General features: G+C 43.4%; 1 protein-coding gene across 5 annotated transcripts in view; it reads left to right on the top strand.

Annotated features, from left to right (window-relative positions):
* ALDH18A1 (aldehyde dehydrogenase 18 family member A1) overlaps positions 1 to 21,188 on the top strand; it is a 46,815-nt gene extending 25,627 nt beyond the window's left edge. For all 5 annotated transcript variants that reach the window (XM_038578336.1, XM_038578335.1, XM_038578338.1 and 2 more), the window contains exons 8-18: positions 1,806 to 1,930; positions 3,005 to 3,149; positions 4,157 to 4,230; positions 5,282 to 5,375; positions 7,980 to 8,200; positions 10,259 to 10,396; positions 12,959 to 13,154; positions 13,260 to 13,381; positions 15,622 to 15,808; positions 16,837 to 16,932; positions 20,175 to 21,188. In XM_038578336.1, coding sequence (XP_038434264.1) covers positions 1,806 to 1,930; positions 3,005 to 3,149; positions 4,157 to 4,230; positions 5,282 to 5,375; positions 7,980 to 8,200; positions 10,259 to 10,396; positions 12,959 to 13,154; positions 13,260 to 13,381; positions 15,622 to 15,808; positions 16,837 to 16,932; positions 20,175 to 20,356 — 1,580 coding nt within the window. In that variant the 3' untranslated portion in view covers positions 20,357 to 21,188. The remainder of the gene's footprint in view (positions 1 to 1,805; positions 1,931 to 3,004; positions 3,150 to 4,156; positions 4,231 to 5,281; positions 5,376 to 7,979; positions 8,201 to 10,258; positions 10,397 to 12,958; positions 13,155 to 13,259; positions 13,382 to 15,621; positions 15,809 to 16,836; positions 16,933 to 20,174) is intronic.
* Positions 21,189 to 23,969: the final 2,781 nt, after the last annotated feature.

The following is a 23,969-nucleotide window of genomic DNA, read 5'->3' as shown; positions in this document are numbered from 1 at the left end:
AACGTTTTTAATGCAGCCTTGAACATCAAAATTGGCCATCAGGGTGATAGCATGTATCAGTACTTTTCTTGTTATTGCCAAATAATATTGTACTCTAGATATACCCCTTTTATTTGCCCATTCAGCAATCGATAGACATTTGAGCTATTACAACTAACGCTGCTATGAATATTCGTGTACAGATGTATATAGATGTACAAAAATCAGACTTGTGCTATATTAACCCTGATTATCCACTGAATGTTGATTTTTAGCACAATATTAGAATTTTAAATATCATTGGCGGTTTTGAGAAGCTGCTATAAGGGGAAAAGAAGGGTAGGCAGCATATCAATGCTAGGTACTCGTCAAACGTCTCTGGAGGAGGTTTGGCCTGGAATTGTGCAACATTGCCTGTGCTATTTCTGTATAAAACCAGAACAGCCTCAGAATTGAAGCCTGTGATTTCATAGCATAGTGCCTACTGAGAAGACGCCAGCCCTGAATCCACGAGCCATGAGTACGGGGATGCGAGGGACAGAGGTTGTGAGAAATGGTTTTTCCTCTCCCTGTAATTGCTGCCATGGTTAGCACTGCTTCATTCCATACCGCACACCGGTTTCATCACTCCTCTGATTCCTTTTTCCCAGCAAGGACATGTTTAGCAGGCTTGTGTTAGAGATTTGGAATAATGAAGCAGAGAGGGCTGTATTATCACATAGGAAAAGCAGTAACTTAAACCAAAAACATCACTGCCCAAATGTCCTTAAGCCGCACGCTTGCTTCGGCAGCACACATACCAAATGTCCTTGAGCCAGTCCCCAGCCCTGGGCAGTTCCTCCCTGTATACATCCCACTTAGGCCTTGATGTGATTCCATTTTCACAGGCCTATGATTTTTCTCTCCAAGGCTCCAACTTGTCCTTTTTACAAGTGAAATTGTGAAGATTTTAAATCATGGATTGTATGTATATAATGTTTCATGTAACTCGTATTTTATGTTATTCTATTCAGTTATAAAAGGGGCATAGGCTTTGTGATGATAAATCTGGACTGAATGCCAAGAGTCTGCACTCTTCTGCTGACACAACCTAACCTTCACAGCAGCTTACCCATAACATGGGGAGTATGGTCAGTGGCTGTTTCAAAGGATGCTGTGAGAGTTAATAAAACCTATCTCCCATTTTATCCCACTCAGAGATAGTCACATTATAGTATACAGTATATATAGTGTATAGCTGCTGCTCGGTTTCTGCAGTGTCCAGTCATCCTTTTCAGTTACTTCCTTAATTCAGCATCATAAGTACCAGTGGCAGAGGTGAGGACAGCTTGCCGGTAGACAGTGGACAGGACTGGTAAGTTTTGTGCCAAGGATATGGTCGTGCCGTGATGCTGGCAAGCATTCATTCATTAAGCCAGGTTATAGGGACGCCTGGGTGGCTCAGCAGTTGAGCGTCTGCCTTTGGCTCAGGGCGTGATCCCGGGATCCGGGATCGAGTGCTGCATTGGGCTCCTTGCATGGAGCCTGCTTCTCCCTCTGCTTGTTTCTCTGCCTCTCTCTGTGTGTGTCTCTCATGAATAAATAAATAAAATCTTAAAAAAAAAAAAGGCAGGTTATAAAAGTATGTAAGGAGAGTCGTCCTGTTGCTGCTTTTCAGCATGGGTAGACTATACAGATCCCTCAATCTCTTTTCTGGTTAGAGCTGATAGGACACAATTCATCTGGATCACTCACGTACAGAGTGGTTGGCAAGTTCCCAGGGGGTCTGTCTTAGGGGACACTCACTTCCATTAAAGCAGTGTTACTGAGTCTTGTCTACTTTTTAGGTCTCTTTGACAGTCCTCCCGGGTCAGATGATGCAAAGCTTATTGATATATTTTATCCGGGAGATCAGCAGTCTGTGACCTTTGGAACCAAGTCAAGAGTAGGAATGGGTGGTATGGAAGCCAAGGTAAGGGTGTGATGCTCTTACTGTCTGTAACAGATGTAATACCAAACAGTATTTTACCCTTTTTACTTCTGTGAGTGTTTGGGGGCTAATGATTACAATACTAAGCACATACATACTTAAATATGCACGCATCTAAATGTGGGTTTAATGTGTATTGTATAACAATGTTTAGTCATGTCTATGTATGTATTCTCTTTACTAATGTTACATAGTGCATTAATGTGTAAACTTGTCAAGGGCAAGGTCTATATATTTTTCATAATTCATAAGTCCTCTAATGTTATCACTCAAATATTTCTTTCCTTTTTTTTGTTTTTATAGATTTAAAAAAAAATTTTAATCTATATGCCCAACATGGGATTCAAACTCTCAACCCTGAGATTAAGAGTCTCACAGTTCAATGACTGAGGCAGCCAGGCATCCCAGCCCAAATATGCCTTATGAAGTCTTTCAGAAATTCTTCTCTCCCTTAAGTTATTCTAAGAAGCAATACCCTTAAGATAGGGAATCATATGTGGCAATGGCAGAAACCTGCAAAAGAGATAGACAAAAGCTAAAAGAACTCAGAATCAGACTCTGGTCAAACACCAAGCTGGACACTAAGTTGAGGCAAGTAGGTCAAATGTAGAACTTAGGAGTTCCAGAACTAGAGAGTCTTGGAACAGAGCATAGAGGGCAGATTGGCTTATCATTAGGTAGCATGTGCTGAAGTTGGGCGGGAGAGAGTGCACAGGCTGAGTGTTTTCAGAGCTTCCGAGCTATTCGAAACATTCCTTCAGGGCAGCCCCGGTGGCGCAGTGGTTTAGCGCCGCCTGCAGCCCAGGGCGTGACCTGGAGACCCTGGATCAAGTCCCACATCAGGCTCTCTGCATGGAACCTGCTTCTCCCTCTGCCTGTGTCTCTGCCTCTCTCTCTCTCTCTGCATCTCTATGAATAAATAAATAAAATCTTTAAAAAAAAAAAAAATTGCTTCAATTGTTCAATACCACATTATATTCTCTTTTTGCAAGTTTAAAGGATGACGAGACCTGCAAAGATCTGAATCTCATGTTGGGATCTAACCTCTCCTATTAGGTGAAAGCAGCCCTCTGGGCTTTGCAAGGTGGCACTTCTGTGGTTATTGCCAACGGAACCCACCCAAAGGTGTCTGGGCATGTCATCACAGACATCGTGGAGGGGAAGAAAGTTGGCACCTTCTTTTCTGAAGTAAAGCCTGCAGGTAAGTAATTCTTCATAGAATCCCATGGTATATGGATGATAGGTAGCCATACCATGGCTAGATGAGACTATAGACTGAGTTCTCCTCTAGGAATAGAGATCACAAAATCAGTGTGTTGATGTTATGAATTATGGAATTGTTTCAAACATTCTTTGGAAAATTGGAATTTGCTTTGCTTTTGTAAAATTTAGCTAACCTGCCCAACTAGGCTCCCTGTTTTCTCAGAAACCAATAAGTTAAAGAATAAAAGCATCCTTTTTTTTTTTTTTTTAAGATTTTATTTGTTCATGAGAAACAGAGAGAGAGAGGCAGAGACACAGGCAGAGGGAGAAGCAGGCTCCATGCAGGGAGCCCAACATGGAACTCAATCCTGGGTCTCCAGGATCACATCCTGGGCTGAAGGCGGTGCTAAACTGCTGAGCCACCCAGGCTGCCCAAGCATCCATTTTCTTAAGAAACATTTGCTTAGAGATGCCCAGAGATGCAAAGATGCATAAGACATGGTATGTACGCTCAATTGTTCACAAAGATAGAATTGCCCTATAATCTACATTCAGAAATGCAAACATGTTAGAGAATATAAGCCAAGGTGGAATTGAAAGAACTCTACAAGACGTAAATTGTATTGTCTACTTTAGAAATATAGACGAGTGGGACACCGGGGTGGCTCAGTGGTTGAGCATTTGCCTTGGACTCAGGGCGTGATCCCAGGATAAAGTCCCATATCAGGCTCCCTGCATGGATCCTGCTTCTCCCTCTGCCTATGTCTCTGCTTCTCTCTCTGTGTCTCTCATGAATAAATAAATAAATAAAAACCCTTAAAAAAAAAAAAAAAGAAATACAGACAAGTTTGTTTTATTTATGCCTGAGTTGTCTTGTATATTCTTTTGCCATTTTATTGGTCTGAGTGACCTGTGGGAAACAGGCACACCAAGACACTGAGCATCTGTTCTTTGTACATGCTGAGGTAGCTGTCCATGATCTGATATTTGCAAATATTCTTATAGGTCCTACTGTTGAGCAACAGGGAGATATGGCTCGATCAGGAGGAAGGATGTTGGCCACTTTGGAACCTGAACAGGTAGTAATCCTAACATAATTTTGTTGATTTTTCAGAGTGAGTCATGCTGTGAATCAAGGGTGACTCCTCCTTCATTCCTCATGTCCCCACAGTTATTCTAGTTATTCTGCCTTTTTTCTTTCTCCAAATTTTATTTTCCCTTTTGTCTTTGTAGCCTGAGGCTAAGGTAGCTTTTCATCACTATGTTGTTTTGATCAAAAACATTATGAAAATGATGAGGCCAAAGAGGTTCACTATTATATATCAGGTATGGAAATATAGGAAAACTGATTAACTGAATCACCTAACGTACCCATTAGATGCAAACTCAAGAGCCTGCTCTCAGATAAGAGTCCTGCCCATAGTGAAGTGGCAGACACGAGGAGTCCAAAAATGCAAGGCAGTCAGGTGGAAGCTGGGGATTGGCTTCTCAAGGCTTGTGTTGTTAAGGATGGATTTGAGAGTGGTGTATTTAGGTTTTTTTCTAGGAAGTATTTTGGCCTGAGAAAGAAGAGAATTTAAAATAACTACAAGTAGAGAAAGGAAAGCAAGGGAAGAGCTTAGCTTATCTCTCTTTTTTTTTTTTTTTTTTTAGCTTATCTCTTAAACCACTTCCTTTGCTCCTTCATTAATCATACAAATTTGCCACACTTCTTAATCTAGGTAGGTAAGTAAGGATTGGGATCTCTTCAAGCATCCAGGACTGGGTGTTCTTCCTTTAGCTGAATTCATTTAATAAATAATTGTGTAAAAGAAAACCTACCTGGGAAGTAAACTATATAGCGATATTGAGTATACAGAGATGGATATATCATGCTGATTCAAAATGCTTGCCCCCTTCTTGGGGACAGATATTGTCATTCATTGGGGAGATTAGTGAGAGAAGAAGGAAAAATGAGGAGAGCCTAGGTGGTGGAGAATGACAGGAAGTAAGGAGATTTCAGTCAGTAGTGACATTGGATTTAGGAGCAAGACCTGACTCATTCAGAGGAGTAGATTTAAAAGTATGCTGTGCATTCTTCTTGGATTAATGTGTTTACTTGTTTGTTTAATGTTTTACCTTTCTTCCTAGAGAGCAGAGATTATCCATCATCTGGCTGATCTGTTGACAGACCAACGTGATGAGATCCTGTTAGCCAACAAAAAAGACATGGAAGAGGCAGAAGGTAGAGAGACCAAGTGATTTGGAGTCTGTTGTGAAGGATTTTGTTCTGGTTTTTGTTCTTTGTTTTACTAATAATTCTGGTATCAAAGTGTGCCTAAAGACAAGATTGTTATAGAAGAAATCATATACTCATTTTTATTAAAAGTTGCTTGCCAGTATTCATTGGGCTTTTTCAAATTACACATACCATCTCCAGCTCCTTTCCCAAATACTCTAGTACAGCCCTCCATAGGGCTTTTTCTGTAGCTACAAGTCATGAGCCATGGATACTATGGCAGTTTCAGGACAAAAAAAGAAAAGATTGAGCACCCCATCATTTTGGACATTCCCCAAATAGCAGCTGACACTTACTGAGGCCTTTCTATGTTGCCAGTTGTCATGCTAAAGGTTACAGACAAAATTTCATTTTATCTTTACAACATGGTATCTTTGAGTTAGCTGCTATTTATTATCCCTATTTTATAGAGGAGGAAACTGAAGCACAAACAAATTGTCATATGCCTAAAACCATATGGCTAGTTACAGATCCAGGATTATATGGACTGTGCATATAAAATAGCTGTGTAAGTAGTTTGTGGGGCCTGTGATGAAAGGCAGTTTCTCTTATAGTTAATCAGTGCGCAGTCTGCCCAGGGCTGACAGCAGATGCCATCCACAAATGCCTCTGAGGTACAGATAGTTGGGTGAGTGACGTGGCCGAACTCACACTGCAGGCAGCTAACTAGGTAGAGTCAGGTCAGCCCTCAGTCTTTCTCTTCTTCATAATTTTTTAAATTTCCACCCTAAAAAGTGGGAGGGTGATTTTATTGGGTTTAGAGTTCTTTCTCTTGAATAAATGTACCCTGAATTAAACAGCCAGATTAGTGGTGTTCCCTTCAAAGAAACCTTGCAAGGCTCATCAATATTATTTTGATTTCTTAAAACACTTTGAGTATTGCTTTGGAGTTTCCTTTACAGTTTACATCTGGTCTTTTGAATTTTTGCAGTATTGGAAAGTCATAAAATAGATTTTCAAAAGTGGAAGAAATCTTTGATGATAATCTTATCCAGTTCTTTAATGGAATTAAGATCCACTGAGGTTAAAGGTTTTGCTCAAGGTCACACAACTAATTGTTGGCAGACCTCTGACTTAGGATCCTAGTTATAGTTCTTTGGAAATTTGTAAGAACACACAGTGGCTTAAAAACAAAGTCCTGGGTTTACATGAGCATGGTGGTCCCCTCTGACTTGGTAAGCCCATTTCAGGAAATGTATCCTAAGACACTATTTCAAGGGGATGCCTGGGTGGCCTAGCGGTTAAGTGTCTGCTTTCAGCTCAGCACGTGATCCTAGAGTCCCAGGATCGAGTTCCACATCAGGCTTCCTGCATGGAGCTTGCTTCTCCCTCTGCCTTTGTTTATGCCTCTCTCTGTGTGTCTCTTATGAATAAATAAATAAAATCCTTTAAAAAACAAACAACAACAAAACAATTTCAAGAAGAGAAAACTGCTCTGTACATAAAAATTCTTGGAGCAGGGTTATTTATCACCCTGAAACCTGCGAACAACCTCAGTATTTAATAACATACTTCTGGTTAAGTATATTAAGCTATATCAAATCAGTGGAATATTTAGCAGTAATTACAACAGTTTTGGCAATATAGAAAATATGCATGCATTGTGAGGTGGAAAATTGGAATGTAACATTTAACACACACTGTTCAAAACTTGATTTTAACGCACAGGGAAAAGTAAAGTATTGATTTAATTGGTTGATAAAATGATTTAACTTTTTTCTTAATATTGGTTCCTCCCCTCCTAAGTAGAAAACTTATTATTTTACCTTGGTTGATATGACTATAAAAAAGAAAGAGGAATTTTTCATCATCACATTCCAACATTAACCATAGTAATGATTTGTGATATATGATTCCAGATGATTTTCCTTGTGTGAATATATGTGTGTTATGAATGTGTGTGTGTGTGTGTAGAGAGAACCACACCATGCAAATGGTTGTATTTAAATTCAAAGAAAATGCTGTATATGAACTTACATGGAAGTTTTTATTTCTGAAGAAAACATGATTCTTGCTTTTGATCATAAAAATAAGTTAGTCATTAGAAAAAATTAAAATAATGCAGAAAGATAGAAATCATCACCAGACATCTCCCTGTGCACATGCATATATGCAACATTTGATAAATAAGATTTTATCATGCATGCTTTTTCATAACTTTGCCTTTTTCAGCTTTCTATATCAGTACATATAGATACATTATTTGTAATAACTGCATTATAGCTCATTGTTTAAATTTTTAAGTTGAATTTGATTTTTTCTATTGTAAAAATGCTGTGACAACTATCCTCATTACATGCAAGTTTGCTAATGCAAAATGACAAATTCTGGGAACTGGAATTGCTGGCACAGTGGGTATGGGTATACATGCCTTTTCCTGATGAATATCTTGCCAGAAGCCCCCTAGAAAAGCTGTAGCAGTGGCATGGCATTGTCTTCTCAAGGTCCCTAAGTTCATGTCTATTCCTAACACAGTGCCATGTGTTCAGTAAAGCGGCTGCAATCTACCCATAGCGGCTCCTTTATCATGTGTTCTTCACACATCTTTAGGGAGACTCGCAGCTCCTCTGCTGAAACGCTTAAGCCTCTCCACATCTAAATTGAACAGCCTGGCCATCGGTCTGCGACAAATTGCAGCCTCCTCACAGGATAGTGTGGGACGTGTTTTGCGCCGAACCCGAATTGCCAAGAACTTGGAACTAGAACAAGTGACTGTCCCAATTGGAGTCCTGCTAGTCATCTTTGAGTCCCGCCCTGACTGTCTGCCCCAGGTATGTGCCTGCCATTGGAGTGCGGGAAGAATGTGTTTTCAGGACTCGAAATAAGTCTCCCAAAGATAGTTTTCTTTTTTTTTAGTAAGAAAGTCTTGTTATTTCCTCTCCCAAAGATAATTTTTGAGATTTTTCAGGTTGTTGTTGTTTTTTTGTTTTTTTTTGTTTTTGATTTTGTTTCTATCTATGAGAGACAGAGGGAGAGGGGCAGAGACACAGGCAGAGGGAGAAGCAGGCTTCATGCAGGGAGCCCGATGCAGGACTTGATCCAGGGTCTCCTAAACCACTCAGCTAAACCACTGAGCCACCCTGGCCGCCCACAGGTTGTTCTTAAAGTAATTATGTTACTGATTCTTTCAGTGATTCTAAAGTAGGTCTTCATATGTATATTTTACAGTTGAAGAAACTGAAACTTATAGAAGTTACTATTCCTGTCATGGTAGAACCCTAATCTGCTTTTAGGAATGGGTCCATCATATTTCTCTGCTTCCTTTCATCCATACTAGCTGATACTTCACATGGAGAAAGATTTCTTCTTTAGCCAACTACAGCTAAGGTTCCTCTTCTAGGATCTTAATTCTGGATGGCATCACAGATTCCATGAATTCTTTTTTTTTTTTTTTTTTTTTTAAGATTTTTTAAAATTTATTCATGAGAAACACAGAGAGGCAGAGACATAGGCAGAGGGAGAAGCAGGCTTTCTGCGGGGAGCCTGATGGTGGGACTCCATCCTGGGACTCACTCTCGGTATCCCAGGATCACACCCTGAAAGCCAAAAGCAGACACTCAACCACTGAGCCACTTGGGCATCCCAGAATCCATGAATTCTTAAATTTGTATGCAATACCGTGTACTAGTACATTCATGTAGAGAAGGTTTACATTTTATAAGGAGTCCATGAGCAATAAGAACAAAAAAGGATTCAGAACTAATCAAGGGATCCCTGGGTGGCTTAGCAGTTTAGGGCATGCCTTCAGCCCAGGTCATGATCCTGGAGTCCTGGGATCGAGTCCCACATCGGGCTCCCTGCATGGAGCCTGCTTCTCTCTCTGCCTGTGTCTCTGCCTCTCTCTCTCTCTGTTTCTCATGAATAAATAAATAAATAAAATCTTTTTTAAAAAAAAAAAAGAACTAATCAAGATTAACATGTTCAGGCAAGGTTTTTTAGTAAAGTTTCTTTTATTACATTATAAAAATGGGAAAATTTTCATTCATCCCAAAAACATTCAGAAAGTTAAGCTTTAGGTCTTGGATGATCAGGTCAGTGTCATTAGCTCTTTGCTGTAAGAGGATAACTAACCCTCCTGGGTGGCCTGCTTTTCACTGGATTATCTCTGCAAAGAGATTTGTGACCAAAGGGGGCAGTGTGCTAGCACCAGCCAGGGCCTGAGGACAGACCCTGATGTTTTGGGAGTCCTTGATAAACAGCATGGTTTTAGGTCATGTCAGGGAATATTCATCACAAAGCATTCCAGTCTCCTAGGTTCACCCTATGCTCCTTGCTTGTGCTTCTTTCCCAGCAGCCTCTGCCACAGCTTGTCCAGGGGGTGTCAGGAAGTCTAGTCTTCTCCAGGTTCTCAGCACCAGGCAGTTAGAGTTCTCAGAACAGTTGCGGGGCCAGAATAGGAAGTGGCTGGAGATGCTACTCAGTCTCAGCCAGAGGCAGCTGAGCCGCCTGTCCCCAACCATGGCCAAAGTGGGAAGAGGGCCGTGTGATGCTGGCCACTTAGGTTACTTTGCTTAATGGTGCTGAGCAAGCCGTATAGTTTAGTTCCTGAGATTGGGTGCTTTGGCCCTGGAGTCAAGGCCTCTAGCCCTGCCAGTTATAAGCTATATGACTTTGGGGAGTCATCAACTTCTCTGGGCTTTGGTGTCCTTACCTGTAAAGCAGGGGGTACAACAAGCATTTAATTCACTGGAATGTCGTGAGCCTTAAACAGATTAGACCTTATAAAGTGATTAGCACTGTCCTTGGCATAGGAGGAGTGCTCAGTGTTCAGTGAGTGCTAACTTACTACTTTTTCCCTTTGGCTCACTGCTCTCCCATTTGATCTGCAGGTGGCAGCCTTGGCTATTGCGAGTGGTAACGGCTTGTTACTCAAAGGAGGGAAGGAGGCCACACACAGCAATCGGATTCTTCACCTTTTGGCCCAAGAGGCCCTCTCAATCCACGGAGTCAAAGAGGCCATACAGCTGGTAGGTCCTTGCGAATGAGCCAAATCAGGCTCAGAGGGGTCTGGTCAGGTGTTTGGGTGTTTGAAGCAAAGCTTAGGTCACCTAAAGCCAAGCTACTTCCACAGGCAAGCTTGACGGGAACAGAAGCAGGTCCTGTGCACCTCCTGACACTGGACAATGCCAGAGGCTTCCTTGACCCAGGTGGTCTTTAGTGGCTTGGGAAGGCCACTGTCATACAGCTGTGTCCTAGCGCTGTGATTTACAAGAATGCCTGTTAGCCCTTCATTCTTAGGGCACATTCACCTAGAGTATGAGGTCAGGGTTCTGCTCACTAACAGTGATTTAGGGCAAGTCAGATGAAACAAATGTTATGAAACCATCATGCAACATGTGAATATGAGGTCATGCTATTATCATTATTGTTATCGTGCCTGTTATTTTAACCATCGTCTCACTTTCCTCAATTGACAACTGGAGTCTCTGAACTAGACAGTAATAGCCAGAGTTTACCGAGACCTGCTGTGGGCAAGGCAATTTCCATCCGTTACCTCATTTAGTCCTCAAAACAACCATAGCAGGAAGATACCATTAGTATTAGGGAAAAAATAGGCTGAATACTAAAAGTAACTCACCTAAAATCACACAGCCTGTGGTAAAGTTTAGATTTGAAGTTCAGCTGACTCCAGATCCTTCTCTTTCTCCGAGGCCCACTTATTCCGACATTCCAGGATTCTATTGGCTGCTGGGACAGTGTCTATAAACCCGCTGCTTTACATGCTCACTGATAAGAATTGGGTGTTTTTTCTTATGGCAACATAGGGGGTGGAAAGGGCAGAGATTTTAGGGATTCAAATCCCAGCTCTAACACATCCTCGCTTAATTAGACAGGTTTCCTCCCAGCCCTCTTCCTACTGCTATATAACATCCATGCATTAAGTAGACAAGTATTGGCAGCCCTGGTGGCTCAGCGGTTTAAGCACCGCCTTCAGTCCAGGGCGTGATCCTGCAGACCCGGGATCAAGTCCCACATCAGGCTCCCTGCATGGAGCCTGCTTCTCCCGCTGCCTGTGTCTCTGCCTCTCTCTCTGTGTGTGTCTCTCATGAATAAATAAATAAAATCTTTATAAAAAAAAAAACGTAGACAAGTATTATGTGAACAACTCTATGACTTTTTCCATGCATCGGTGTACACATATACGTACTGCCAGCCACATCCAGCTTTGGAGCATTTGCAGCATCCCAGATGGCTCCTGTGCCTTTCCTGATCAGTATGCCCCACCCCACTACCAGATGGCCACTTCTTTACTTCTTTCACTTTCAATCTATTTTGCTTGTTTTTGAACTTAATTATAATGGAATCATACAAAATACACCATACAAATTGTGTTGCATTTTTTGTTCATTTTTATGTCTGTGAAGGTCATTCACTTCGTTACCTCCAGCAGTCATTTTTTTTTATGACTACATGGTGTTCCATTTACATGTATATGCTATAGTTTATCCTTTCTTCTGTTGGCCAGCTTTTGGGCTGTCTCCAGGTTTGGGCTACACAGAATAAAGTTGCTATGAATGTTATTGTACATATGTATTTGTATTTCTGTTGTAAGTAACCTGACAGATGGGTGAAATTACAAATCAGGAGGGAAAACAGCCATCACCTCAGTGTTCTGACACCAGCACTTCATTCCAGAGTAGAGGTGGCCAGCAGCACTTGTGGAGAACCATGACTCCCTAGCAAGACCCAGCCTATCATTAAGGCTATGATTGGAGAAGCCGCAGAACAGTACTTCCTTTGTGATCCTCTGAGCCAGGCATAATCTGTATCTCCTCTAACTTCCAGAGATAGCACTTGGTACTTCTCCTGACTTTTTTTTTTAAGATTTATTTATTTATTTACTCATGATAGACACAGAGAGAGAGAGGCAGAGACACAGGAGGAGGGAGAAGCAGGCTCCATGCCGGGAGCCTGACGTGAGACTCGATCCCGGAACCCCAGGATTGTGCCCTGGGCCAAAGGCAGGCGCTAAACCGCTGAGCCACCCAGGGATCCCCCTCTCCTGACATTTTGAAAATTACCTGCTTTGAGTTATAGCTTATTGTCTTCTAGTCCTGTCTTCCCTACTAGACTTGGAGCTCTTTGAGGGCTGGAACCATGTTCTGCCTGTTTTGTAATGCAGAGCACAGCATTTAATATATAGTATTTGGTAAGCATTTGCTAGATGACTTTTCAATTCCCATGATACCAGAAACTTAATCTTGTTTTTGGAAGTGCCTGATTTGTCATAGTGCCTGATTTAGTTGTTCGGAGATACAGATATTTATCTATAAAAGGGGTACTGCTACTATGTATTTTGTGAGGTCAGATGTCATTTTTTAAAAGATTTTATTTATTAATGAGAGATACAAAGAGGCAGACATATAGGCAGAGGGAGAAGCAGGCTCCTCCCCATGGGGAATCCCGAAGCAGGACCTAATCCCAGGACCCCAGGATCATGACCTGAGCCAAAGGCAGATGCTCAACCACTGAGCCACCCAGATGCCCCAGTCAGATGTGATTTTTGTTTTTATTCTATACCCCTTCAGGTGAATACCAGAGAAGAAGTGGAAGATCTTTGTCGCCTAGACAAAATGATAGATCTGATCATTCCACGTGGCTCTTCCCAGCTGGTCAGAGATATCCAGAAGGCTGCTAAGGGAATTCCGGTGATGGGGCACAGTGAGGGGATCTGCCACATGTATGTGGATTCAGAAGCCAGTGTCGATAAAGTCACCAGACTGGGTGAGCCAGATGGGGCCCCTGCCGTATGGAGATGAGATATTTATCAGATGCTCTGTGGCTTGGGAGCATGTTACTAGAAACAGTTCTTTGTCTTCCTTCTTTCAGTCCGAGACTCTAAATGTGAATATCCAGCTGCCTGTAATGCTTTGGAGACTCTGTTAATCCACCGAGATCTGCTGAGAACACCATTATTTGACCAGATCATTGACATGCTGAGAGTGGAACAGGTATGACAAGTCCTAGGATTCCTACATCACTTCCTGTCTTCCATTTGGAGATTTAGAAGCCTGTGGGATTAGACTAGGAGCAGCTGCCATACCATTTAAGGCAATTTTAGAAGCAGTATTTTTCGCATGTACTGTGTACAGAGTTCTGTGCTAAATACATAGAGAATAAGACATATTCCTGCCTTCTCACAGTCCAATAGATGGAAGAAACCCATACTCAAATAGCTGTATTACAAAGTGGAATGTGTAAGTGCTAAGAGAGGTCAAAGATAAGACAGGTCACTGAATGTTTCTGGAATCATTTTATTCAAGCAGCATAGTTTAAAGTTTGTTTCTGAACACACATTCCTGTTTGGATTTGATTTGAAAAGATTGTGCAGAAATGTTTTCTTTTCTTTTCTTTTTTTTTTTTTTTTTAAGATTTTATTTATTCAGGAGAGACACAGAGAGAGGCAGAGACATAGGCAGAGGGAGAAGCAGGCTTCATGCAGGGAGCGTGATGTGGGACTCAGTCCTGGAACCCCGGGATCACACCCTGAGCCAAACACAGACGCTCAACTGCTGAGCCACCCAGGCATCCCCAGAACTGTTTTTAAACCAGAAATTTGTATGTGTCTAACCCTCCACCGGTGTCTTCAACTACCAGTATTAATGTACTTAATACAGTAATATTTGGGAGTCAACAGTTTGTATAATGTTCTCTCTGGATTATCTTACTACCATTTCATTGAGGTTATAAAAACCAGTGCCAGTAAGTTTCAGACAAATGTATGCTCCAGCTTAAATTAATAACTGCAAAAAATAAAAAAGAGGGATGCCTTTATTCTCATGAATAAATAAAATCTTTTTAAAAAAAAAAAAAAAAGATACTCTCCAGGCAAAAATGGACAATCTTAAGTTTTCTGGCATAATGTAAGCTTTAATATCTGATGTCATGGCACCCTTTCGTAATTATATAAATAAGCATAGCATTTGGAGAAAGCAACTACTGGACTTAATGTGTGCTATGGGTGTGCTATGACCCTGAATGTGTCTCTTCCCTTCATCCTTTCGCTGGAAAGGAAGGCTCCAGTCAGCTTAAAAATGGTCATGGTCCCAAAGAGAACTGCAAGGATTATTTTGAAAATGAAAATGTACCCCACACAGTAAAATGGAGTGAAATCACATGATGATTCATGTTTGAGGCCTTCCTTGACACTGTTGGCTTGTGTGATTGGGCACATGTGTATGCCAAACACCACACTGGACTGGACTAGACAAGAGGAAGACTTTCCTTTAGCCAGGAATAAACCACCTAATCCTGCTTCAGATAAATCCATGAATATCTGTAGTTATTTTCAAGATTGCCTTGAAATTCCTTAAATCAAAATCAGTCAAAATGTGTACTTCATGCAACTCCTTTGTGTTGCATGTCAGGGTGACTTGTCCAGAGCTAAGGCTTGGGAATGGGTTTCCTATCCCTGAGGAATATAGTTGGACCCCAGGCATGGAGGGAGCAGGGTCCCAGGTAGAAGGACCTCAGGAACATTGAGAACAGGACAGACAACCGCTTGTAACTTGAGCAAAAGCAAGAGCTTGGTCCCAAAACATCAAGGTGTGAATACAGCCCTGGAGAGGTCTTAGATAATGAAGCCTACATGGGATCAGACTTGTGACGGGAGCCTCAGTGGCCAGCCTCCGATTCTTAAATTCCTCCAGCCAGGAGCAAGGGATTAGTACCAGAGTCTTTTGGTGAGCTGAGCCTAGAGGTGGGCCTGGCTACCAACCAAATACTCTTTAACTCTGAAGCACACGTAGGACTTCTCTGGAGGGAAGGGAGTAGTAATGAATATGAGCCCCCTCTCCCTCTTTCCATGTGAGTCCATGCCTGAGTCCCATATGCAGGGGATGGGATTTCTGTAGTCAGGTGTTCATTTTAATAACATACAAGCAGTAAGGGCTTATGTCGATAGCCTGTTAAATGCCTTCAATGTCCTTAACATTCAAAGGTTTCCTGCTCAAATACTGCTTCAGTTTTCCTGAGGGCCCATTGCTGGCAAGTGGCCAGTCAGCATTTTTAAAAGAGCATCCTGGAGTGTGATGGGCTGCTTCTAAAAGGAAAGCAGGGCTGGTTTAATCATCCATGCCATAGCAGCTCATACCTTTGGGCTCATCTGGATGTTTGGTCCTAGAGGAAGAAGTGCTAGCTGACTTAATGCTGTTATGTTTATATTGTCACCCCTCGATTTCCTCTGTTCCAGGTGAAAATTCATGCAGGCCCCAAGTTTGCCTCCTATCTGACCTTCAGCCCCTCTGAAGTGAAGTCCCTCCGAACGGAATATGGGGACCTGGAATTGTGCATTGAAGTGGTGGACAGTGTCCAGGAGGCCATCGACCACATCCACAAGTATGGGAGCTCGCACACAGATGTCATCGTCACGGAGAACGGTCAGTGTGCACATGCATACGTGCTTGAGGAATCTGGTGCCTGCTTTTTCCATCCTGGTCCCTATGGGATCCTGCTCCTCTCAGCCCCTCCAGCAGCAGGAAAACATAGTCTGAATAGACTAATGATAATGCCTGATGTTGGTTGTATTTGCGGGTTTGCTGAGTTCTCTCGCATCTGCTACCTCAAAGTATTGTCACAGCGGCCCCAGGGGAGGAGGCAGGGAAGAGATGATTAGCTACACTCTGGAGATGACTCACTCTGTGTCACAGGGATTACCATTGAATCCAGAGAACTGTCTCTCCAGGTTTTAGAATCAACCCATTTACAGCTGAGGAAACCCAGGCTCAGGAGGTTAAGGGCAGAAGCAGCTCTCCACACACATTCATTCACTGCACAGATACATATCCAGAGAGACCTGAGGTGTCAGGCACTGGAGGCCCAGCAGAAAAGGCAGCCAGCACAGCCTCTCAAGGGACCTGTAGTTGGTTTATTAGGGAATCACAACACCACCAATAATAATAGCTAACATTTATTGAGCACTTATGTGTACTAGACTCTGGGGTGAGTACTCTATGGATGTCAAGTCCTTTCATCTTCACACAACCCTGTGAGTGAGGTAATATTGTCAGTCCCCATTTTGCTCAGGCACAGAGAGGTTCAGAAACCTATCCATAGTCACCCAGCTAGTGGGCATGGAATTTGAATTCAGACTTAGGCATTCTGGCTCCAGAGCCTTACAAAGAGATAGTATAGTCAGGCCATTGCAACATCAAGGGTCTACGTACAGGGGGAGATCCAGATTCCAACCCAGTCTTTCCCAGGCTGGGAAAGACTCTTTCTACAACAGGGACTGATGAAGCTGGTTGGCCTTCTTCCTCATCAGAGTTTTTACAAGTTTGCATGTTTAATATATGGGGAAGCTCTTCAGGGGCCTGGGCCCAGCCCTGGTCAGTCACCAGTGCATGACTGGAAGGTGGGATATTTCCTGTGGGTCACCCTAATTCAGTTTCTTCCCTTTTTACTGCAGAAAAAACAGCGGAGTTCTTTCTCCAGCATGTAGATAGTGCCTGTGTGTTCTGGAACGCCAGCACCCGCTTCTCTGATGGCTACCGCTTTGGGCTGGGTAAGGATTGTGGTCGTGAGAGAAAGGGGTTCCATTGTGAATTACTGTGTGGTCCAAGGAGCATGGTGAGGAAGGAGGAAACACCTGTCCTTTGAAGTCACATGCTTGATTAAGATAAAAGGGAAGAATTGTGGGAGGGCATTTGATGAGAGAGAATCCTAAGAACAACCATGAGCCAGGAGAAGTCCTGTGCTCTAAGCATTTTGCATATTAAGAAGGTAGGTACTTGTTTTTCGTTTTCATAGACGTTTGAGATTCAGGAAGTGAAGTATCTTGCCCAAAGTCCCCCAGCTGTCTCTCAGATTCAAACTTATACTAAAGTCCAAAGCCTGAGTTGCTCCCACTACAGTGTGGGCAGACCATAACATGTCTATGTACACACATTGTGACAGGCGTACATGCCGAAGTCCTCACTTGCAGACTCACTCCTTCAGAAGAGACACAGCCAGGTTGCCTGAGAGGAGGAATTCCCCTTGAGGACTGAACAAAAAGTTTTAATACGTATGCTGGGCTTAAATTAGCATCAGAAACAAACAGGAACCCCAGAGGTGCAAGGTTGATTTCTAAAGTACACCTTTGAAATAAAAAGCTTCAGAAAAACACCCTTTAAAAAAAAAAGCAGGGACGTATGGGTGGCTCAGTGGTTGAGCATCTGCCTTTGGCCCAGGGTGTGATCCTGGAGTCCTGGGATCGAGTCATGCGTTGGGCTCCCTGCATGGAGCCTGCTTCTCCCTTTGCCTATATCTCTGCCTCTCTTGCTGTGTCTCTCGTGAATAAATAAATAAAATCTTAAAAAAAAAACAAAAAAAAAAAACAAAAAAAAGAAAGGCACCCTTCTCCCCTTTCATCATTAGAAATAAAATCTTCAAGGGCACCTGGCTGGCTCAGGTGGAACATATAACTCTTGGTCTCAGGGTTGTGGGTTTGAGCCCCATGTTGGGTGTAGAAATCACTTAAAAATAAAATCCTTAAAAAGAAGAAAGAAAAGAAAGAAAATCTCCATTCCCCAGTATAGAGATTTTTCAGACAGTCTCTGGTTTTCAGAGGTACCATTATACAGAGTACCAATAGGCATTTAGGACACATCTGAGAATTATTTAAAACCACTTAAGACATTTTAATTCCTCTGAACTTTGGAATAGATCTACCTAGAGAATAGTTCTCACTAAGTTACTAAAGGTTGTTAAAGAGAATTTTACTGTTATTCTTAGTCATTAGACTCTACTATTAGTTGCCTGTTTGTGTTATATTGGGATTTTGATTTAATTGTCACATCACTTGCATTGATTTTTGACTTCCATGTTGTTGAAAAAGAAATAGTATACTTTGAAGCGTTGAGGTGCCCAGTTTTCTTTTCTTTTCTTTTTTTTTTAAGATTGATTGATTTATGATAGACGTAGAGAGAGAGAGGCAGAGACACAGGAGGAGGGAGAAGCAGGCTCCATGCCGGGAGCCCGACGTGGGACTCGATCCTGGGACTCCAGGATCGCGCCCTGGGCCAAAGGCAGGCACTAAACCACTGAGCCACCCAGGGATCCCCATGGTGCCCAGTTTTCAAGTGAAAGTCCAGGATGGGGGAAGAGCAAAAGACTACTCCATTGTCTTTCCGTTGCCTGCTCAGAGCAAATGCTCAAACTCTGTTTGTTTTTTGTTTTTGTTTTTTTTTGCTCAAACTCTTGTTAAGTTCTTATGCAGTGAATTAATAACAGTGGCAGATGATGTTTATTGAGCATTTACATATTCCCAGGACTGTGCTAAGTATACCATATGCATTGTCTCACTTAATTCTCTATGATGGGTAATATTCATTTTGGGTACTATTCATTTTCTCATTTTTCCAAATGAACTGAAGCACAAGGGATGGTTTGGGCATGTGCCCAAAGTCAAGTGGTCCCTATGCTATTAAACCAGATTTAGGATCTGGTAGTCACACTCTCCTTGCCAACCACTACTTCCCAGCTCATTCCCACTCAGGCCTCTGCCCCTGCTGGTCTCTTGCCTGTAGTGCTTTTCTGCCTGCCACCTCCACTGGCCGGCTCCTTGTCATCGTTCAGCTTTAAGAGGAAAGGCACTTCCTCAGGGAAGCTCCCTCTAACTACTCTACTAGTGTGGTGGCCACCCTAGCCATGCAGTCTGTCACAGCACCCATCCCTGCACTCCTGTCACCGCATGAAATTATTTGCTGAACTCTTCTTCGGCTGCCTTGCCCACAAAAGTATGGGCTCCAAGAAAATATGCCTTCACATTAATTATTTACCACTGCCTCCCCAGGGTCCAGCATGGTGCCTCTTACACAGTATGTGCTCAGTAAAGTTGTGTTGGAAAAGGGAGCCCTGCCTTCACTGTATACCATGCAGAATACCCAGCCAGACCCAGGAAAGCCCCTTATGCCCTGAATCTAAGCTTAGAGCAAGAGGGAAGGAGAATGAGCATGTATTCAATAACTGTCTAAGGAGAACCTATGTGCTAAGAATCCTGGGAGATACTGAGAACATGTCTGGGATTTAGAGAACACTTGAGATGAAACTTTTTAAAAATTTTATTTATTTATTCATGAAAGACACAGAGGCAGAGACATAGGCAGAGGGAGAAGCAGGCTCCCCGCAAGGACCCCAGTGTGGGACTCAATCCCAGATCTTGGGAAGCCAAAGGCAAACGCTCAACCACTGAGCCACCCAGGAGTCCTGAGATGAAACTTTATACTAGACATTGCTGTATACCTCAGAAAATGCCCAAATGTCAATTTTTAAAAAAAAAAGATTTATTCACAAGAGACAGAGGCAGAGACATAGGCAGAGGGAGGAGAAACAGGCTCCATGCAGGAAGCCTGATACAGGACTCAATCCTGGGACTCCAGGATCACATGCTGAGCCAAAGGAAGACAAGATGTTCAAGCACTGAGCCACCCAGGTGTCCCCAAAGGTCAAATTATGATACACAGTCTAGACACTAAGCAGATATTAGAACAGCACTGCTAGTATTGTCAAAAATGCATTTGGGATAAAAGTGTACAAGAGATCCCACGCATTGTGTTTCATTGTGGGGGTTAGGGCTTGTGATTCATAGCAACTGGGGTGCACGTTGATGGGGACCATGGAACTCCTGCTGATCTGGGGAGAATGGAGCAGGAGTGGGCAGGGTGAGAGGGTGTCAGACAGGGAGAAAGGAGAGATGTGGGTCTGGTGGGTGGATAGGAGGCAGAGGCTGGGAGAAGCCACATCCTCATCTGTGCTTTTTCTCAGGAGCTGAAGTGGGCATCAGCACATCGAGAATCCACGCGCGGGGACCAGTAGGACTGGAGGGACTGCTCACTACTAAGTGGCTTCTGCGAGGACAGGACCACGTGGTCTCAGATTTCTCAGAGCATGGAAGTTTAAAATACCTTCACGAGAACCTCCCTGTGCCTCAGAGAAACACCAACTGAAAGCATTCCAAGAAGAGCCGGGAAAGATTCAGGAGGTCTTCACAGTTAAGCGTGTCTTAAGAATCTCAGGGGATGAGCCAGGTCTCATCTCCTACTTCCTGGAAGGGTCTGCCTGTTAGGAAGTCCATCTAGATGCTTCTCTTTGGCTCTACTAGTCTTGGTAATGTGCAGATTCCAATTCACCTTTCTCTTTTTAAATTAGAAAATAATCACCGTGAATGGGGACTTTGCTTAATTGCTGCAGTTAGGGACTTTGCTTTACGTGGTCTAGTTCCCTTCATGATGGAAACAAACAGGTGCAGTTTCTCCACATAAAAGGCAGTGGGAAAATCATGGCCGCTTTTACCTTTTTATCGCCTCAATGAGGTAACGTCTCCCCTGACACTGGGTTGGCACCAGACCCCATCACACCTAATATGTCTTTCCACATTTTATCTCTCTATGCTCACACTCATCTTCAAAGAGGAAAGGTTTGGAATTTAGAAGAGAGGCAGCTCTTCTTTTTCGCATTCTCATCAGAAACAGTTGCAAAAGAGAACTGAATCTTTTCCACTGGGAAGATGGACCTTTTATATTTATTGTGGAGTAAATATAAAGCAACATTCCAATTGCTTGCACATCTCTGGACCCAGAAGATTCGGCATTACTGGGGATGCAGTTGGAACCTGGAGCTGCGAGTCCCAAGATGAAGGATCTACAGCAATTATGCTTGAAATTTTTATATAAATTATTTTGTCATCCTACCCTTTCCTTCCAAAACAAAAATTAGAGGGTTATTTTAATACTTTGGATTCTTCCCCCTTTTTGAGAAATAAAGTTCTTATGAAAAGCCTGTGTGGATGGTTAAAAGTCTGCACCCTCACTTGTCCTGGCCCTCTGCTCTCCCTGTGGCCCTCACACCTGCTTTTACACACTGACTCTTCTCTGGAAGTTGTTTGGAGAGAGTGTGTCGGCTGGATGTGTCAGTGGAGGTCGCACAGGCAGATCCCAGGGGATAGAGCCCCAGGAGCATAGGGAGCCGAAGCACGCAGTGTGAAGTCGGTGGGTGTGTATAGCACCAGCATGTCGCCATTGTGCCAGGTCCACAGAGCATCCACATGGACAGCCATGGCCGCAGCCGACATCCTTAGTCCACTTTGGAAGACCCTCCCTCCCTCCATCTAGCTCCTGTTACAGGGTCCCTGGTGGCTGACAGTCTCAGTTGAAAGCTTTCCTGTCTCATGGGGGCCCTTCCAAAAAAATAAGCACTCACTCACATACTGCATCCTATCCTCTGAGGATGTTTTATGAGCCCAAGAATTATGGTGTCGTGTGGAACATGTTCCCAGGCTGGCTCCAAACTGTACTTCTCATCTAGACCCTTACATGGTCTGGCAAGCCACCCTGCCTGCCTTCCCCTCTGAATGGGGAATTCTGACAGCTTGCCTGAAAAGGCAATAAAAGTCTTGCTTGAAACTGTATGGCAAATACCACACTCAGCTCCCAAGCAGACAGCCAAGTACCCCTGGAGTCAAAAATAGAAAGTAACCCAAGAAGGCTGGGGCCTTTGGGGAAGACTCCACTGAGGAGGCAGACCTGGATCTAGGCCCTGGGCAAGATGAGTCCTAGGAGTAAGGAGTGGGCAGGGTGTTCAGGCGGGACTGGGGCAAGCAGAAGTCTAGAGGCGAGAAGAAACAAGTCTGCGGGGCAGACCGGTGGGGACAGAAGCTCATGTGGGTAAACAGGAAGGTGTTAACCTCCCAGACAGCTGATCCCAGTTAACATCCGTGAGGGAAGGAAGACACCCTGGGGTATGGGACAGGAATGGGGTTTGAGCTGGAAAACTGAACTCAGTCCTCCAACAAGGCCGTTTCCCCTATAGCAACCTCAGCCTTCATCTTCTACAGAGGCCGTGGGCCATCAACATTCTTTTATTTTTTTATTTTATTTTTTTAAGATTTTATTTATTCATGAGAGATAGAGAGAGAGAGAGGCAGAGACACAGGCAGAGGGAGAAGCAGGCTCCACACAGGGAGTGTGTGGGACTCGATCCTAGGTCTCCAGGATCACACCCCGGGCGGAAGGCGGAGTTCAACTACTGAGCCACCCGGGCTGCCCAACATTCTTTTATTTTTCCACCCAAAGTCAAGAGAGGTCAGGAGGCAGCCTTAGCCTCATAAGTACCCCCCACCCAGGCAGTCTTTGGTACTTACTGGTTTGTCCTGTAGAAGGGGGGCTTTTTGTCCTGAAATCCCTCCTGTGATCTTGCCCTTTTCCTAGCTACTGAGTGGACAACAGGCTATTGAACCACCAATTTTGTTTTTTTTCTATTTATTCATGAGAGACAGAGAGAGAGAGAGAGAAAGGCAGAGACATAGGCAGAGGGAGAAGCAGGCTCCATGCAAGTAGCCCGATGTGGGACTCGATCCCGGGTCTCCAGGATCACACCCTGGGCTGCAGGCAGCACTAAAGTGAACCACCAATTTTGAAGCTTCCATCTCCTCCACTGAGGGGGGAGAAAGCCCTCTGGGCTTGTAAGATAACAAATGTTCTTATTCTTCAAGCCAACTTTACTTGAGTTTAGGTTTTCTGTTACAGCCCAAAGAATGTAAATGATACAGTATGTACATACATTATGGGGCCATTTAGAAAAGTATTCGTATGGGTGCGCCTGGGTTGCTCAGCCTGTTAAGCACCTGCCTTTGGCTCAGGTCATGATCCCAGAGTCCTGAGCTTTAGCACTTCTCCAGCCTCTGGACTTCTGCTTGCATCAGTGTCCAGCCTGAACGCTGAGCCTGCTTCTCCCTCTCCCTCTGCCCCTTGCCCTGCTGGTGCTTTCTCCTTCTCTTTCTGTCAAGTTTTTGTTTTTTGTTTTTTTTTAAGTATTCATATGGAAAGAAAGGTAGGCAGCCAAGGACTAGATTATAATAGGTATCATTTACTCTATATCCCTTGTTGTGGAACCATCTCTCCCACATTTTCTAGTAATCCCATTCAATCTCTGTGATTCAAGGGAGGCTCTGCTGATCACCCCCCTCCCTCACTATTTTTAGTGGCAGCCACATGACTCAGCTCTGTTAAGTGCTCTGTTAAGTGCTCTGTTTCCCTGCTTACAGTGACTGCTTCAGGGCGGGACATCCAATGATTTAAACTTGGCGAAATGGCATGCTAGTAGAACTAAATTTTTACTGCTGTTATCAGGAAAAATAAATTGTCCCCTTTCCATGTAGAGAGAAGTATCCAACACAGAGGAAAGGGAGCCAGGGGATATATAGAGAGATTTTGCCCACCTGGCTCCATTAGTGCCTGAAATCTCCCACTGGACTCCATGGTTTTCCTTTTTTTTTTTTTTTTTTTTTTTTGCTTAAGCTGGTTTAAATTTGGTTGAGTTCTATCCCTTGCATCATAGAAGATCCTGGATAACATACGTGTGTTCAAATGTCTGCTCTGCCACTTTTAAACAAGTGACTTTGGGTGAGTTACTTAGGTTCCGGGAGCCTCCATTTCCCCGTGGGAATATTAACATTTCCCTTGTCCTAAGTGGCAGTGTAAATACTTGGCACAGCATGGGCACATCGCACGCACTCAGTAGGTGCAAGATGGTCACTTGCTGTGATTTTTCAAGTGCCCGGCT

Source organism: Canis lupus, chromosome 28 (genome assembly GCF_011100685.1).
Source record: "Canis lupus familiaris isolate Mischka breed German Shepherd chromosome 28, alternate assembly UU_Cfam_GSD_1.0, whole genome shotgun sequence".
Taxonomy (NCBI): Eukaryota; Metazoa; Chordata; class Mammalia; order Carnivora; family Canidae; genus Canis; species Canis lupus.
This window is presented reverse-complemented; position numbering and strand designations above follow the sequence as displayed.